At 45.7% G+C, this 18,443-nt stretch overlaps 1 protein-coding gene across 2 annotated transcripts in view; it reads right to left on the minus strand.

Moving 5' to 3' along the window:
- Positions 1 to 5,763: 5,763 nt before the first annotated feature.
- Positions 5,764 to 18,443, minus strand: part of myo1g (myosin IG) — a 37,259-nt gene continuing 24,579 nt past the window's right edge. For both annotated transcript variants that reach the window (XM_076754797.1, XM_076754796.1), the window contains 2 exons: positions 17,074 to 17,231; positions 5,764 to 6,492 (listed from right to left, as the gene is read on the minus strand). In XM_076754797.1, the coding sequence (XP_076610912.1) occupies positions 6,330 to 6,492; positions 17,074 to 17,231 (321 nt within the window). In that variant the 3' untranslated portion in view covers positions 5,764 to 6,329. The remainder of the gene's footprint in view (positions 6,493 to 17,073; positions 17,232 to 18,443) is intronic.

An 18,443-nucleotide genomic window follows, 5' to 3' on the forward strand; every position in this document is an offset into this window, starting at 1 on the left:
AATGGGAGAAATAAAGATCCCCTGATGCCGCTGAGCTTTGAGAGGAATAATATCATTTGATATCGGGGTCAGTCTCCACTTTGAGATTCTTTACAGATCACGAGTACAGTTTGGGACCTTGGAGAGCGGTAGCCTGCTGGCTGAGTGAACAGATGGTTCACTCAGCCATGCACCCATAAGTAGTGGGCGAGGGACACCGCCGGAGGGGACTCCAGAAGACTCTGCGGGGACGTCAAATTCTGTGAAGAGCAATCAGAGGTCACATTAAAGCTTCATGAAGTGCTAAAAATGAATAAACAGCCTTATATCCAGCAAACAGAGGCACTGGAGTAAAGTGGATTTAAGTACTTGTATTTTACTTGAGTACATTCATTTTATACCACTTCTACTCTACATACAAACAAGTATTTAAAAGATGAGTCTTTGTTAGAGATTTAAACACCCAAAACTAGTGTTAGCTTAGCTTAGCTTGTTATGTTTGGATGGAGCAAGGTCCCTAGTCTTTATGCTAAGCTAGCTGCCAGCTGTAGCTTCATGTTTACCATGTTTACCTTACCATATGAGAGTGGTATCAATCTTCGTATTTAACCCTTGAAAATAAAGTAAATGAGTGTATTTCACAAAATGTCAAACTATTAATTTCATGAGTGTTTGTTCTGTTGTTGTGTGGTGATGCTACGTCTGCTGAAGTCTGAATCCTTCCTCCACCACTGCCAACTAACCCCACAATATAAAGTATGGATCATTTTGATGCTGCACAGTGCACAGGTTTTACATGCTGTGGTTTAGATGCATAAAAAACGTCAAGTTTGAGCGCGCTGGTTTCTCACATATTTCCTGATTAATAAGCATTCAGGCTGATGGCATGTTGATTCAGAGCGAGCCAAAGTAAAAACCAATCTCCCCCCTCATGTTACTGTAATCTCCAGCATGTGACCTCCCCTCCGTCATCAGCCGGAGGGATGCGGGAGAACCTGCAGCGCTCACCAAACCAGTGGCCGGTCTGCCCTGAGAGGATTTAGAGGGAGAAACACAGCAGCTCTGGGACACATATTATATTCCCACTGGTAAATCCTCTCCAACTCATTACCAAATCCTCGCTGCAGGGCTGCTAATCTCTAAAGAGAGACCGACCAGGTGCCAGTCTTTTTGTAATGGAATTGCACGGCGCTTTAAGTGATTGCATCAACAACTGCCAGTCCTGATAAATTAGATTAGAAGTAGAAGAATCCCATTGGTGCAGCATCGCAAGCACAAACCAAGAAACTTCACCATAATACAACACAAACCCATTAGCGCTGATTTACACGCGTCTGCATTCTAACTGCTCGATCAATTGCAATATTGTGTTTATGTCTGAAAGTCAGTCTGCGAGTGTGCTCATCCACAGGCCTTTCACAGCGATGAGGCCTGGCAGCGTGCAGCGGCTGCCAATGTGACGAGGAAACAATCGGGGGAAATAATTGTCACACTTAGCCGCCACCAAACCAAACGTCTCGCAGTTTGTCGCGAAAGAACAAAACATGCTGAATAAAAGATTCGGCTTCAGTCAGTCCGAGCGTTTGATCTGAAGATTAACTGTTCATCTGTTCAGGAAATGTGTGTGTCAAACACACAAAATGCTTTTAATAGTGAGGATATGCTTGAATTTGCATTTTCAAAGACTGATCTCACACTTAATTTATAAGCCGTGGCTTTTACATCAATGATTAAAGGATTACGCACAAACAAACTGGGCATATATGCTAAATCTCGGGCTGACACACGGGATCTGATTGGCGGAGCTGTAAGTGGGAGTAGAGCTGTCCGGTTTATCGTCCAGCAGCTGATGGTCTCTGCAGAGGCACAACAGAGAACTGGCGGCCCTAATGTGTTGCAGAGACACAGAGCCTCCACAGACGAGGATGAGACGCTGTTTGTGGCATTTCAATAAACAAATCTCGGTCATTTGCTTGAGCACGAGTTCCCTCTGCAGCTGTGGTGAGCAGTCGGACTGTCTAATTCATGAGACGCTCACTCAGAGATGTGAGCCTTCTAAGCGAATCAGATTTTAAATTACATTACCAATCTGCTTTATTTTGCCACTGAACACAATTTAATGTCAAAACAGGGCAACAGAGCAAAGGGCTGAGACGAGCGGAGGACGCTCGTTTCTGCCGGATGTTTACTTGCACTTTACTCTGACTAATGAGATCCAAAAATAGCCAAGCACACCAAAAGTGCTGGAGAATAAATGTGTTGCTGCACAGTTGCTGACTTGGGTCACCTAGTTACTATAACCTGAAGGCAAAGAGCATCGTGGGTAACGCAGGGCACTACTTTTCATAGATGATACGGTTCAAAATGGAAACCACAGAAACACTCTGTATCCTGCTAATGATCAGGCTGTTGGAGTATCTGTTTATATCCTTGTTTTGGAGGCTCTGATTTGCTCTTATCCTTGAAAATGCAAACTGGAGTACGACAGAACAGGATGATTTGGCATGCAAACACTTTATTTGGGTTTCCAATCATTCTTTGATGTTGGTCTTAACTGGTGTAGTTAATGAGCGTTCAGGCTGGAGTCTGTAGTCGTTCAAGTGCTGCATTCGTGGGAGTGTGTTGCTTCAGGTGCCAGAGAGACATGAAACACAATCCAGGAAGTCCAGGTCCGCCAATTTCAAGATGCCAAACATCCCTGGAAAGTTCTGACTGCTGCAATTATTCAGTCTTTCATTGCAACAAATTATTTAAAATGATCTCTGCACACACACGAGCAGTAAACGGCACTGCCGCATTTCATCCCGTCGTCAGATGGAGAAACCACAGCACAGAGTCCAGAAGACTGGGTTTATCCTGAAATACTGACGTCTAGTTGGCCCAAGAACGCCTGCAGATGGAGGACGTACCTGCACAGGTATTCAGAACCTTGGATAAATTCAAGATCATGCACACGGGGAGCTCTATAACCAGGTTTCTCTGTTCCACTTGTGTTGGTTTGATGCAGACTTGTACATCTCACAGGTCCCTGAGGGAAAAGACCACGAACGAGCCGAGCATCATCGCTGCATGTATGTGACTGTCATTCTAACAAACAGCCTCGTGTTTCTGCAGCAACATTTCCTCAGATTAGCAATTCCACTCGACACCTGACATACATTCACAGCTGATACGAGCAACCTGTTTACCCACAGCACAAGGAAGCGTTCTTCAAGGAGACGCCGGTAGTTGGGCTGAATAAAATTCTTGATTCAAACATGTCAAACACGTTAAGTGTCTTTTGTGTGGAAAAACTCTTTCAGCGACCTGCAGTTCATCATCTTGACAGTGCTGCTTCTATAACCTTTGTTGCTCTTTGTTTCTAGTTTCTGCAGTGCTGCCGCCCATGAAAATGCATTCCAGGTGCAGATCCACTGTCTTATTTATGGCAGGCATTTCACCTTCACTCATGCAGGCCCTGCCCTCCTGTCGCGGGGCGCATTTTAACTTCCTCTGGGGTTGTTCGCACGTTGATGTCACCTGTGGCTCATTAAGGTCACACTGCAGTCACGAGAGAATTGGCGAGAGTTACAAGAATAAAGGTGTGAATTGGTGACAAAGGGCCCGAGGATGGATGTCTCCGGGCGGCTCGGTAAGTGGTTGATAAGTGCTGCCTCAGGGCCTAATCTGGTTAACACTCACATGACAAATCCAGTGCATCATTGTACTTATACTGTACCAAGACCGCTTCAAAGGAAAGGAGGGAAGCGGACATCTCCACAAGTTCAAAGAGGATTTAACTGGTTCTAAACGTATTAGAGGTCACTTATCTCATGGTTAGGTTGTATTTGTTAACTGGTATTCTTGCATTAACTTTGCATTATAGTAATTTGGTACACTTTGTGGACCTTCAGACACACACTGAAGCACAGATCTATATTCACAGATCATGCTCTAATAACATGACGTACATTTGCTTTAACAGTTACAGTTATTTTAAGTTGCAGAGTGTCGATTGAAGAGGTGCGGGGCTGCTCAGACGTGTTAAATTGACTCTCATAGGTGTGAATGTATTCTACGTACACACAGCACAGCACTGATTTCTACAGTCGCGCAGTTAAATTAACACAGAGGATTTTGCTGAGTTTGGTGTAAATTATACAGAAACAACACAGTACATGCTGTTTCCACATTATGCAAATCCAACTCGTCAACAATAAATGCACAAACCGGCAAACGTCCACACATCTGTGCGCACACACACAGATTATTATGGTTCAGTGAGATTTGGGGTAATCACAGCAGGGAGTGTGTCAGAGAGCGGTGAAAGCCAGTTGGTGTGAGGACAGGCCGTCATTATGTCCACTAACAGGTCGCTGTGGACTGAGATGGATGGACGCTGTCAGCAGGCGACAGAAAGAAGCTTTCAGACCGAGCTGGTCTGAGATATGAAACTGAAATATCCAGCATTTGAAAAAAATATGGTGCATAAAGGTGGAGGTTACCATCTGTATTCAAAATTAACCGTCTGCAATGAAACATTTCAGTGTAAAGCTAAAGTCTGTTTGCAGGACTTGTACATAAAACCTTTCATGGTTTCAAAATGAAATAAGCTGAAAAACAAACATACCGTCTGTGCCTTCTTTCCTCTTCTCTAATGTTTTTAAGGTGGACCTCAGATTTCTGTAGTCGTCTGTATTCTGAAAGCGCAAGCACAACAAAGGATTTCCGGGCGGCGTCCATTTTGGTTTTCCGCCTTTGTACTTGAACGAGATCAATTCAGGTGTGACGTCTTTTCCAGCTCAGACACCTGAGGTAAACGGAGGAAGAAGAGAGCTTACCAGAACTCTGTAACCAGCTCCTCATTGTTGCTTGAGGCCAGCAGCTCCAGACTACGTTAGCTGCTACTAGCATAACGCACCTGAATCTGCAACCTAACTATATATGGTCAAGTTGCATCGTGGGTAGTGTAGGCTCAAGGAAGAGGAAAGAAAGAAGGAAGTGTGGAATAAAAAAGACCAAATCTTGTCTTTTGACTGTTTTTCATTCAACTGAGATATCGGTGTGCATCTGAATGCTAAATATGTGGAGTCTGTTATGGGACAATGTTTGACGCTAAACTGTTTAGCTTTTAGCTAAAACGCTCAACTATTAGCAAAGTAGCAACAAGTGGAGAAAAGTCATTAAGGCAACGAATAATAGACATTATAAAACACTTTTTTTACCTTAAATCTGCTAACATTAGCCAACGTAAGATACTGAAATAGCTCTCTAAGCTAGCTCGCTTTGCAGCTCAGCAAGCCAGCTAACGCTAGCTCGGTTTGAGAGGAGGGTTGTGGCTGTGGACACGTCCTGTTTCAATAGAGTTTTCCAGCGCTGTGAGCACAGTAGAGGATCTGAAGTTCAGGTCTTGGAAACGCTGTAAAACGATGCTGCAGTGTGATTATCTGATCCAGAGCACACCAAAGGGACGAGACAGGAAATAGCTCGTACGTCAGTGCGTCCAGTTTTCTCTCTCCATACAAACACCAGAACTTCAACTGATACTGTAAATTAACTGTATTCGTACAGGAAATCCTCTGAACCACAACACTCAATGCTGACAGAGTCCAGACTGCTTTCATTCAGATTTTCACATCTTCCTTCAAAGCCCCAAAACACATGTGAGAAAAAAGTTTTAATCAGTGTATAATGAAGACTTGTCTACAGCCACAGTGCAGCATGTTGTCCATTCATGTGGCAAAGCATTAGGGAGAAATCAACACACAGAGAACTTGCTTAAGTAAATCCTGAATAATTTATTTTCCTCCACTTTCTTCTTCTTTTTTCTCCTTTTTTTAAAAAATTCTGACATGGAATAATTATCACAGTCTGCCTTTTTAAGGCTTGAGATAAGACACACAAAAGGTTCAATGTACAAAAACATATGGGAAATGTTTCGTCCTGATCGTATTTATGCATTGTGACACACAGCTTGTGTGTCTGTAACAGCAAAAGCAAACACACTATCACATGTTTATGGCAGCTGCGTCCTGAGTCTGCACACCAACACAATCACCTCCTCATGTCTCCTCCAAAGCACTTTTGTAATTGTCCGGTGAACACTGCCCTCCTGCAGCTCAGGATTAACAACGCCGTCTCTGCTTTGTGTCAACACTTAAAAACCTTTGAGAGAAATATTTTAACAGTCCTTGTAAACGGTATTAAAGGCAAAGTCCTGACAGTCACATATTTAAGTCCCCGTCCTCGTATTCATGAACCTCACTGATGGTTTGACCAGTTCAGGTGTCGATGCATCGCTCTGTCCAGGGACCAGGTCTCGTCCGTGTCCTGAGGTCAAACTGTTGCTGGTGGTTGGGTTGGACGGACCGTTAGTTAGCGGGGACGAACAGGATGAAACCATCTCGGCTCTTCTTGAAATCGGCGTTGGTCTGGCCGGGTTTGGTTTCTACAGTGACGCTCTTTGGTTTGCCCCGCATGTGAAGCTGCACGGCCGATAGGCAAATCTTCACAGGAAAATGGGCTTTTCGTACGCTGAAAGAGAAGAAGACAAAGACGTGTTTGAGGGTCTGCGCTGAAAAACTTCATTCCAACCAGCCGTGAACTTCGCTTTCTAAACTTTATGGTCTCTTTCTTTCCTCATCCAACACAAACACAGGGCCAAATTCACGAGTGACATGCTGAAATATTCCATGTGAAAATGAGATCAATGCACTGATTGATTACATGGATTGCAGTCCATAAAAATCGTGATCCAGTTTCAACTGCCAATACAAATTTGCTTAATTTTTTTTGGATGTTTAAGCAAGCAAAGGAAATTCACACACTGAGAAATGCCAGCGTTCCTACATTTAAATGGTTCCCCTTTGGCTGAACTCAAATTTTAGTATTTTATGTAAAACGATGCATTTTACATGTTTCGTGCACAACTGATCTGAATGTCTGAAACCATCTCTACTGTAAAACAGCAGCTCGTGGAGACGAAGTCCTGCAACATGAGGATTTGTCTCATTTCATCTTCCTCCTGAAGAGCAAAGTGAGTTTGTTATTGATCGCGTCACTTCGCCCTGTGACTGATCGCAGTCACATCCAGGTGCTTTGGTGTGACACACCTGATCCCTGTGCTGACAGCTGGGGTGAGGAAGCGAGGCTCTGCACAGTCAGCTGAAGATGATCCGCTGTGAAGTCGCCGCTTCCTCTCAGCCCTCAGGGATCCAGCGGCCTCAGCCCGGCCGCGGTGACCCTGCTGCTCCGCCAAACACAAGCTGGCCCGGCACATGGCTCAGCCTCGGCGGCGTGCATACAAACAGCCTCATACTGTCTCTGCGTCCCGAGGCCCGGGGGACGAGGAGTTCACGGCTGATATTTCTCTTGTGAATGTACACTATTCAGATTGGTTTGTTGTTTTTCTATCGGTGGAGGCACTTTGTCTGAACCCAAAGTGAAGTCTTTCACAAGCAGATGCAAAACAGTATTTGCCAAACAGCTATTTGTGGACAGCTCTGAATGGTGGTAATGTGACTGATAAGCAGGGCTGCTCATGCACACACGTACGCCAACTTGGCAACAGTCGGCCTACTTTGGCAAGAAGGACCTAACGTAGCTGTGAGTGTCCTCTTCTCCCCAGGCTGACTGGTCCTCTTCAAAAACATGGCTGAAAATCACAGCCGATGAAGCCTCGCGTCAAGGTGAATTTAATTTATGCGGATTACATAATTTTTTAGGTGTTATGCAATAGTGCTGGCAATCTGGTTTAGTACAGCAGATACACACACCAGGTGAGTGCATCTGGCAGAAAAACTCAACTGTGAGAACAGAGACAGGACTAAAAACTGGCACCACACACTCAAATCTAAGCTCTGTATTAAATATACTCAATAAAGGCCAAATTAACAGTACAGTCAAAGTAAAGTCTCCTCTTTGTGTGTTTCACCTTCGATCGAGCTTAGCTAACATCTCCCATACATGATTTCATGGAATTTGGTAACCTCATGTAATTCCCATCATTCAACTCCACCCAACTTGAACAAGAGCAGAGGCCTACACCCAAGCATGTGCAGGGCCTTTAAGACCTTAAAATGGACATTAATGCTGGTTCAGGTCAAGACGAGGAAGGTCTAAGATACACGATAAGGCTCAAGCTGCACATCAATAGAGCTAAGTGACAATATTCTCATGGCATTATCACCAATTTGTGCAGGAAGCTGATGCATTTCTTTAAGCTGCCACATTATGCTCAAACAATCTGAACTCGGCTGTGTCGCTGTTCATCATAAGTCACTCCAACAGGTGTGGCGTCGCTCTGTTTTTTCTAAAATTCCACTTGGCCCCTTGTCAACCTCAAACCCCGCCTTGCTGAACCCCCTAAACCAGCTGTCCTGCTCTGCTGGGGCGGTGACAAACCCAACCCAGAAACCCACTGACCTCCGCATGGTTTTGACTGGTGTGCGATACTGATCTCATCACGCCGGCTACCACACATCAAACCCGACGCCAGCAGAGCGAGCTGACGAAGGCCTCTGGCTGTGCCCGAGGACAGCGGACGATCGGCTGTGAAGGCCTGTGGTGCAGCAAGAAGCAGATTTCTGCTGCTGCTGAGGCGGTTCATGGCAACCATTAGATGCAGCCGACTAAATATGACTGTCAGTCTTCATGTGAGCACGTCTGCTCAGACACAGCTGGGCGATAAACAAGAACCGCTGTGGTCTAAGATGAAAGTCGGTGTTCAATCACTGCAGAATTTATGCTCGACGTACAACAGCCAACAAGTTTTTGTTGTTTCTTCAAATCTTTCTGACAAGCTACCAGCGAGTGTGTGAATCTCAGACGGAAGAAGGTGGAACGTGTTTGATGAAAAGCAGCTGGTTAGCTTCGCATAGCATAGTTAGCCTGGCTCTATCAAACAGTATTGAAATACAACTGCCAGCACCTCTAAAGCTCACAAATTAACACGTTATTTTTCATGTTTAATCTGTACAAGAAAAGTAGAAAAACAGAAATATTTGAAACACAACCGCTAAAACAGCTGCCACATTATTAGATTTAAACTTCAGTTTTTTGAGCTTTAGAGGTGTTGGTAGGCAGATTTTTTGTTTCTGTTTAACTGAGGCAGGCTAGCTGTTTCCACCTGCTTCCAGTCTTTATGCTAAGCTATGCTAACATGCTGCTGACTGAAGCCTAATATACTCTCCTCATCTCACCAGAAGGCACATAATAGTATCTTAGAAACACCGAACTCTCCAGTAAACAAAGAAAAGCTTACGAGAGGAAGCTGCCTCACACTCACCTGTAGTTTTTCATCCTACAGCCCCCTTCTTCCATCCCACCCGACTCAACGCCCCCCCCTCATCAACAATCTGCAGTTTCTCCTTGCAATCTTAATTAGCACTTCCCCAGCTGCCTGGCAACCATCGCTGGGGCAACAGCAGCATCTACGGCCCCAGCAGCGATGGCAACGAGGGCAGAGGCCACTCGAGTCCTCGGGTGTGCGGCGGCACAGCAGGCGGGCAGCGGATCAACCCACAGGGCTCGCTTTGACGTCACGGTGTTGATCATCACTGGTCTCATCCATTATAATTACCATCACCGTCACCAGAAACCGTGGGCCTATCTCAACCAGCTGCACCCTGCGTCTTGACTCTCCTCAGGAGGCATTCTGGGAAAAACGTGAGTCATACTATAACTACAGCAGAGCTAACGCATGTAGAGTGACTTCTGAAAATGGTGTGAAGATGGTTCAAGATGCAAAACCAACAGTGCCGTCTTGTCGACGCACGTGGCTTGAATCATAAATGTGTGTCATCAAGTGTGATGTACGTTAGCTGTGCTGGCTTCAATTATTTCCTTAGTGCTGATTAATTCTCAAGACCACCGGCGTGCTTCTGAGATAAGATCAAATCAGTTTAACAGCGAGTCGGTGAGGGCGCACGCAGCGGAGGAGCCGAGAGTCTCATCAAATCGATTATCAATGAGGAAGGACGGTCGAACGCCATCAGGGGTTTTTCTACAGCTGGAGCATTTGTTCCAGCTCGAGGGCGAGTCATTGGACGGGTGCTTCTTCAACTCATCATCTCGGCACAAACAACTTCAGCTGACAATCCTAGAAAACATGTGGTAGCTGAGATTAAAACTTCTTTTACTGATGAAGTGCCGCGTAGTACCCGGCACTACAGCGAGACGGTTGTGAGGAACGAGAATGCTGCTGAGGAATCCATTTGTTGCACTCGGGGGCCGATTTAAAGGCAGCACGTGTGCGTCGTTTCAGTCCACAAAGAGGCCTTTTGATGCTGGTGCAGTTTTTAAGGTCAGTAGCCGACTCTGTGAGTGCGCCCAGGAGGCTTTGAGACGCTCGAACAGAAAGTCCCCCAGATTTAACATCCAAGCAGGAGGCACAGTCAGGACGTTTTCAGAAAATCTGCTCCTCCACGGCCTCTTTGATGTAAATGTGTGGGAACGAGCTCATCGGGAAAATATGATGTAGAATTCACAGTCGCAGAGTCTTTCACTGCACGCTGGAGGTTTTCCACCCATCAAACTGTTAAATCTTTCTTTTCTATCACCTCATTCATGTCTGCCCGGACCCTCCAGTCAAACGTCTTTCACCTGGGAAGTGGTTTCCATTTCATGAGCATCACCATAAAGAAATGATGAAGTCCAGTGAAGCTGGGACACTGTCTGAAACATAAGCAACATGGTTCAAATGTGTTTTTTACTGGACAAACATCAACCTAACTGCATTTTGTGGATTGAAACTTTCAGTTTATTTCAGGTTCAGCTCCATGAAGAGGTGATGTGGTTCTGTAGGAGAGAGCTCAGCGTTACCTGCGCTGGTTGGTGATTTTAATCCCTTCCAGAGGACGTTTATGTGATGTTTCAACCCTCATCCCAGTTGTAATTACAGCTCTAATTACCTTCTGTTTTCCAGTGAACTCACTGGTCCTCCTGTAATTTAAGTCCAGTCCAAAGAGACTCTTTGCATTTAAAAGTGTATCTGTGAGTCTTTATACAAAGAGCTGTGTTTACTGGGTTTAAGCTGACAGACGCGTTGACATCAGCTCATACAGTGAAGGAGAAAGCAAACATGTACTCACGCCGCTGATCCCCAATCAACATTCACAAAGACATATTTGATGAATAGATGAATAAGATAAATACAATACTAAGTCCGTCTCTAATGAAGGTCACATGGCTTTCCCAAACATCCCGTGTAATTCGCCAGTGGCTAAAATGTCACCATAGGGACGACCTTTTTTATGAGGGAGGAGGAGAAATATTTTACTACCCGCTTCCTCCTCTAATATTAATCCCGTCTGAATGGGCCTTTTGTTCGTCACTTCTAAATCTACAGGAAGCAGTCCATCAGCGAGGACAGTCCAGGATAGGACAGCATAGGGAACATGTGACCTCCGCCTCACAGGCCTCCACCTGTGGTAGCACTTTCTATGAATTCATGTCGATCAAATGCTTCTTCCACAGCTGAGTAGAGCTACTTTACCAAAACGTGTCCTCGCTGCCATGTGGCAGGAGGGACTTTACCCTTCAGTCAGTTTTATCGTCAACAAACATGAAGGTTTTGGCCTGACGGAAGGTTTGTCTTCATGGTGAAGGACAGTTAAGACAGAAAACCCTCCAATCCCATGCGTTGTAAACTTGCAGCTTGAGGTGGTTCATAAAATCAGTATTCCAGTAATTAACACAGCTGATTTGTGGCAATATGCACTAAATGACTGCAAATCACATGACGTTAAATGATCTGTTAGCTGAACAAATTCTTTACTTACAACTACATATAACTTCTTAAGTACGTCAGACCTTAAAATCTCAATACGAGCGTGAAAGGCGGACACAGGAAAACACTGATGCTGAATTTCTGCCAGCTCTGCTCGCAGATACTGAACTCTGACATTTCACGGAAATGTATGTCGTCGGATAAAAGCGTATTTTTTTGCTCAGAGGTTGAATTATTCACACACGGGCTGACGACAGCCGGTCACACGCCGCAGACGACGAGCCTGTTTGATGCAGGCCGCATGCAATCGACAGCTCGACGCGGGCCAGACGTCGTGGCTGAATCACCAGACCACATGACCTGCCAGCTCTGTGGGAGCTGAGGCGGAAATAGGTCAGAGTTAACGTACACTTATTTACATCCACCTGGGTTAAAGCTATTGTGACAGTTACTCTCTCTGTGATCCTGTGCCTAAACTGGAACCAGACCAGAAGCTTTGGTGTGGAAAAACCAGGAAAACCAAAAACGAGGGTTACAATGTGAGCAGAGGGGGACGAGCTGAGTGAGGACGAGATGAGTGAGGACGAGCTGACTGAGGACGAGCTGAGCGAGGACGAGCTGACTGAGGACGAGCTGAGTGAGGACGAGCTGACTGAGGACGAGCTGAGTGAGGACGAGCTGAGTGAGGACGAGCTGACTGAGGACGAGCTGACTGAGGACGAGCTGACTGAGGACGAGCTGCCTCTCCTGTTGCTCCGGACCGACTGAGACGAACACATTGAGGACAGCTACTGAGGGAGGAAAGAAGAGGGGAGGCAGAGAGACAGAGGAGGCTATTTCAGGCTTAGCGTGACGCCTTTTATGACCTAAAAAGTGAATTTAGAATAGAGGGCCGATTTCACCCCCGCCTCCAGAGCGCTGACTGACAAACTGTTGACATCCAACGAGGTCAAACTGGAAAGTCAACAAGTCCACTGACATCAGTAACAGCTCGCTGTGTCTCTGGTCATTAAAGCCACATCACAAGACCACTCGTGTATGCTTTGAGGTTAATGAAATCACGTTTTTTTTTTTTTTTCTCCCCTCTCCTCGTTTTCTTGCTGCACGGGCAGGGGAGGGGTGACCCAGAAGATTGCTATTAATGCAACGCCGTCCCCGTCCTCTCCATATTCATAAGTGAAAGTGCTGATTTAGACGAGTGGAGAAAAGGCTGGAGAAGGAGCGAGGCTGGGAGGAGGAGATTGAGGAAATGAAAACAAATAAAAGACAGAGGAGGGGAGAACAAATGAAAAAAAAAAAAACAGGATGGAGGAGGAAAGTGAGGAATACTGAACAAAAGAGGTTGATGATGAGATCATAAGTCTGATGATGTGGAAGAGGTTTGAAGGAACACTGCAGATAAACATCACAGCTGGTGTTAGCAGACAGTCACTTGTTTTCTGAACTCTTTGTTTCAGATTTTAACGAGCTATCACAGCTTCACAGACGCAGATGACGCAGTCCTGGGGCGCGACGTGAACCTGAGGAGGACGCGGCGTTATCTGCTGCTTCACGAGCTACGCCTGGATGGTGTTTGTTTGAGTGGGATTTCAGGGTGACGGAGGCAGAGCGTCAACAAACAAACTGTATGAGAAGCAAAGGGAAGCAAGGCCTGAACGACGTGTTTGTGATCAGCTGGTCAGTTGTGTGGTCTATAAAGTAAATATGGACCACTGGAAAGCCCAAAACTCACAAAGAAGGAGCTTGAAATATGACAACTTATAACCCTTAACCCTGTTTATATTGTCCATGTTGTTGATTTTAGATTATACCCTTATTAATATTGTTATATTGCCACTCTTTGCTACTTTGTGCTGCAACTGCTGCACAACTATTTCACTCTTGGGATGAACAGAGTTCAATCTTTACCAATGACACCATCTAACTGCTGCGTTTTAGCGAATCATCACAGCTGGTCCAGCGACTTTCTATTCTGAAATGTTTCTGTTTCAGTCTCTGCAGTGATCAATCACATCATAAAATCCCCAAATTGCCATTTAAGTAAAGAATCCTGCTCAATCTTTTAAAGCCGGGGCCGATCATACCCTAAATCCTGCCTTTAGCCTGCTCATACTCCCCCAGCTGTCTCAGCAGATGGTCCACAAGCCCCCCCCAAAACACACACATACACACATACACACAGACGCACGCTACTCCCCTCTCAGTAAACATACCGACACACACACACACACACACACACACACACATCTCATTCATGCTGACAGCTCAGACCCAGGTGACAGGAAGAGAAAGCAGGAGAGAGAGGAGGATGAGAGGATGGGGGGGTGTGGGGGTGTGTGTGGGGGGGTACGTACAGGAAAGAGCGACGGATGAGGAGGAGAGAGCGGAGAAGCGCGACCCGTCGAGGGAGCGAGAGACGGATGTGACATGACAGAAAACCAGACAGCTCGTCTTCACCGTCCTCGCCGACAACACCGAGCGGCTTTGAAGTCAGACTTTACCTCGTGCCTCTAATGCTACCTTCGCCGACCCAGTTTTGTAGGACTCAGCGAGCCGCCGCACACTCACCGACCCCCCCCCCCCCCCCCCCCCACGTCTGAACTGGGGGAAGAAACGGCAGCAGTCACAATCACTCCATTGACTGTTCCTCCCCTGACCATTCTTCAAACCTATAAACTAAGATGACGTGCGCGTGACTCTCACAGGCTGGATCTCACTTCCTGACAGAAGGAAACACAAGAGGAGTGTGTTTGTGTGCAGCCCCCCCCTCCACACACACACACACACACACTTACACAGCTCACCCCTGACTCTGTCTCATGAGCCTGCTGATGAGTAGCCTGGTAGAGGTCGCGACCCCCTGCATTCACCGCAGATGGTGGCACAAAGACAGGCGGAGGGCTGAAACTGACTCCCGATGCTCGGCTCTCCTCTGCGACGCGCCCCAAACCAGAGCCCCGCAGCTGCTGCAGGGACCCTCCCCCTCCAAAAACCCCAAACCCAGACCAAAAGTCTAAGACTCGTAAAACCCACAAAAGCCTCACCGGGGATCTGGGATCAGCTAGCTGAACATACACACTCGTAAAAGCAGGAACACACACACACACACCCTGACATGGCTGCTGTGTGAGTAAGTCACTGAACATAAGAAGCAGCATCACACTGACACGAGTGAGCTGACAGTTCATTTGATGTCTGAGCTCGACATGATCCCAGAAATCACATCAGCTGGACAAAAACAATCACAGCCTCCAAAACGACCACACGCTTTACCTTCACGAAGGTAAAACGACTGAAGGACAGTTTTAGACTGCAGCACTTTAAGAGACGTGTACCTAATAAACTGGCAACTGAATGCAGGTTACCACTACGCCAACTTCACAATTAATCAGTCTCAAACTCTTCAGATTTACAGCCCAAACCTCAAAATATTCAGTTAACGATCATAAATAACCTTCGAATGTTTGGCAGAATGTTTGAAAGATTACCAACATGATTATGTCAGTATCAAAACAGTTCACAGCTGATTCATTTTCAGGCAATCTTCTAATTCATTAATTGATTAATGGCGTCAGCTCTGGTCATCAAAAGAGAATCTGTCTTCCTGCTGCAGGGAGACATCAATCAGCATAATTCACAGTGACTGATAAACATCTGACAGCTCAGAAAAAAGGGAGGAAAAAGAAAACGGGCTGACGACAACAAGCCAGAAGTAAAAAAAAACGCAAGGACAAAAATTTGGACTTTTTTCTTCATTTTGTGAAAATGTCTTCAATAAAATTGAGAAAGTAATTCATAGATCAATCGATAATGTAAATATTTGTTAGCTGAAGTCCTGCTATTAAGTTATCTTTGTGTTTATTCTGCAAACGGTGCTTTTAAAATCTTCTCTCCCGTCTGGTGTTTCCAGAGCTTTCAGTCACATCCAATGGGATTCTTCAGCATATGGAGCTACTCAGCTGTTCACGTCACAACACTCGAGCATACGGGTGCACACTGTACGCATGTGTGACTGCTCAGCTATGAAAGCTATTAAACTATGGGTGGCTAAGCAGAACTGAGTGTGTCTATACAGATATATGATGAACGTGAGTACGTGTGCTATACTGTATCTCTGAAAATGTTATTATCATGATTTTAATATGGACTCTTGGGAGACTTGGACCTCTTATGGCCTTGAGCTAAAACAGATCCAAACAAACAAACGCAGATGGTTTAGTCTGTTACCATGTGACCGAAGTGTCTGAGTTTGTGTCATAATTAGTGGCTGAAAGCTTGAGAAACATCAAGTAAGTGGACCTGAACTGCTTTCTGAAGGATGAAACCCTAAAATAATGAGTCTGAGCTACAAAGACGGCAAAGATTTGGTGGATTTTGGCAGAAGCACAATGAATCTCCACCAGGGACAAACTGTGTGTTTGCTTGTGCTGTTTTCCTCTCTCGACGTCACTCAGCCTGGTCCTGGCAGGATTTGAAGGATTAATACTTTGGGAGACCAATCGCAGCAGCCTGGGTGCTGTCTCAGCAGGCCGGACTTACAACAACACACGCACACGCACACACACACGCACACACACGCCCACCGACACAACCAAAACAGTCTGCCGTGTGTGAAAACTTGCGGGTTGTGCCATTCAAATGAAGTCTGGCAGAGATGAATGTGGGTGGATGTGAATCAGATTTATAAACAGCGACGACAAATCAGGTTCCGAGTGATAAATGTGATAAATGTCAGTGTGACTGATTCATTTCACGGCAGTTATTCACAACGGGGCGCAGACACCGACAACTATGACAGTGATAAATGCCAAGAATATGATTTGCGTAATTGTTATGCCGCATTAATAGACTTGGTTTTAGCCGGGGTCTCTGACCACGAACAATGAGACTGACGCTGCGCCGTTTATTCGCGTGACACCGAGACCCGAAAGGCTGCATGTTTTCTCTCCACACAATCGCTTCACAATCACTAATTAATTTCTTCTCCCTGTACAAAGTTTGCAAATGAGTGGAAGCGGCTGTAGTGTTTTGTTCTGATGAAAATCTGTCTCATAACAAACAAACAAATAAATGATCACAATGTGAAAAAAGTTAGAATCTGATCTATGTGTGGTCCAGATTGAGCTCTCAGAAAAACTGGATTTAGCATTAGCATTCAGCTTTAGCGTCTGTAGTATCTCCAGGTCACATCATCACAGACGGGGAGTGAATGTGTCGAATCTGAGAGATGTTTTAATGAAGAGGAATCCTGCCCGGAGGTCCCGAATCAAAGAGTCTGATGTCCCTGAAACCAGTGAGCGTCTCCCGCTGACCATTTCAAAGCGCACAGAGAAGGACGCCACAGGATACAATTAGTTTGCCTGGTGAGAAAACGGTGTGGGACTGACCGTGTGAAGTGGTCCACCAACATTCCCACCAGCTCGCCCACTCGATCCTGGTTGGGGCACAGCTCCCCTCGCTGCAGACACAGCAGGACGTCGTCCTGCGAGGACGTGTGCAGCGCCACCATCTGGTCGACCCCGCTGGTCACGCTCAGTCCTGTAAACTGTGGAGGGAAACGAAGCGGAGAAGTCAAACACCAACACGCCAGCTCTGACTCAGTCTTCATGCAGGTGATGCTCATCGACAGTAAGAAGGTTCTTGTATCTCCACCAGCTTCAGTTTCCAGTGAAACACCGCTGTGTGATGCACAGCAGGAAGGACAAAACTGACATTAAGATCACATATTGTGGGTTAAGACGTAGTAATCCCTGAGACTTTTGTTGGTGACAGTTTGAAAATGTTTTCCTGTTTATTTCCTCATTCGTCTGGCTCTTTCTCCTCCTGCCATCAGCCCAGTTTCTCCTCTTTTTTTAAACTTTTCTGTCTGCTTCAGTGACTCAAACCACTCCTGCCTCCTGTCCAACAGAGGGGGAACATTTGCATTTGCTGCACTGTTTTCTAGTACAATTCATTTTCTGCTACTTTTTACTTCTCACTCCACTACATTTAAGAGGGAAATATTCTACTTTTCACTTCACTGTATTTGTCTGACAGCTGTGGTTACTTTGCTGATGAAGATCATGATGAAAGTATTGTCTAAAAGTTGCCTCTCTGCCTTCAGTTCAGTGAAAGATCAGTGCTGACTCCGGGCTGAAGGACTGTGGTTTTCAGTGGCACGTGTGAGAGTGCTGGAAATTCATTTGTCTAAAGATGTCGGATTATCACGTCAACGTACGGCACCTGTGAATTTAATACAGTGCAGCGCAGTATATCCTGGATAAAAGTCACGCCATGAAGGAAGTCAGAGGATTATTTCTGCTCAGAGTGTGTCGGCTGAGAGGAACGTGCATGTGTGGAGGTGCAACGGCAAAGTCATGAGGTGTGACCCCGAGGGCATCATTTACTGCAGACCAGTACATGTACCAATACTACAAAATACTGCTACTAATTATTATTTATTAGTTTCTTTAGATTTTGCATTCATGATCTAAATCTGCACAGCAACTAATGTTGTCAAATAAATGTAGTAAAAAGTATTTGAATCCGAGATGGAGTATAAAGGAGCACAAAAAGGAAATACTCCAGTGAAGTACAAGTACCTGAAAATTCTACTGAAGTGCAGGAGTTGGGTAAATGTAGAACAGTATGTACGAGGGAGATCCAACCGAGGAAAGTGAGGTGAGTCAGATTTTAGAGAGGGAGGGGGGCACAGAGTGGACTAAGCCTCTTACGGCCCCCCAGCACACACAGGTTAATCCAGCAGGGACGGCGGTGT

This window comes from Chaetodon auriga, chromosome 17 (genome assembly GCF_051107435.1).
Source record: "Chaetodon auriga isolate fChaAug3 chromosome 17, fChaAug3.hap1, whole genome shotgun sequence".
Lineage (NCBI taxonomy): Eukaryota > Metazoa > Chordata > Actinopteri > Chaetodontiformes > Chaetodontidae > Chaetodon > Chaetodon auriga.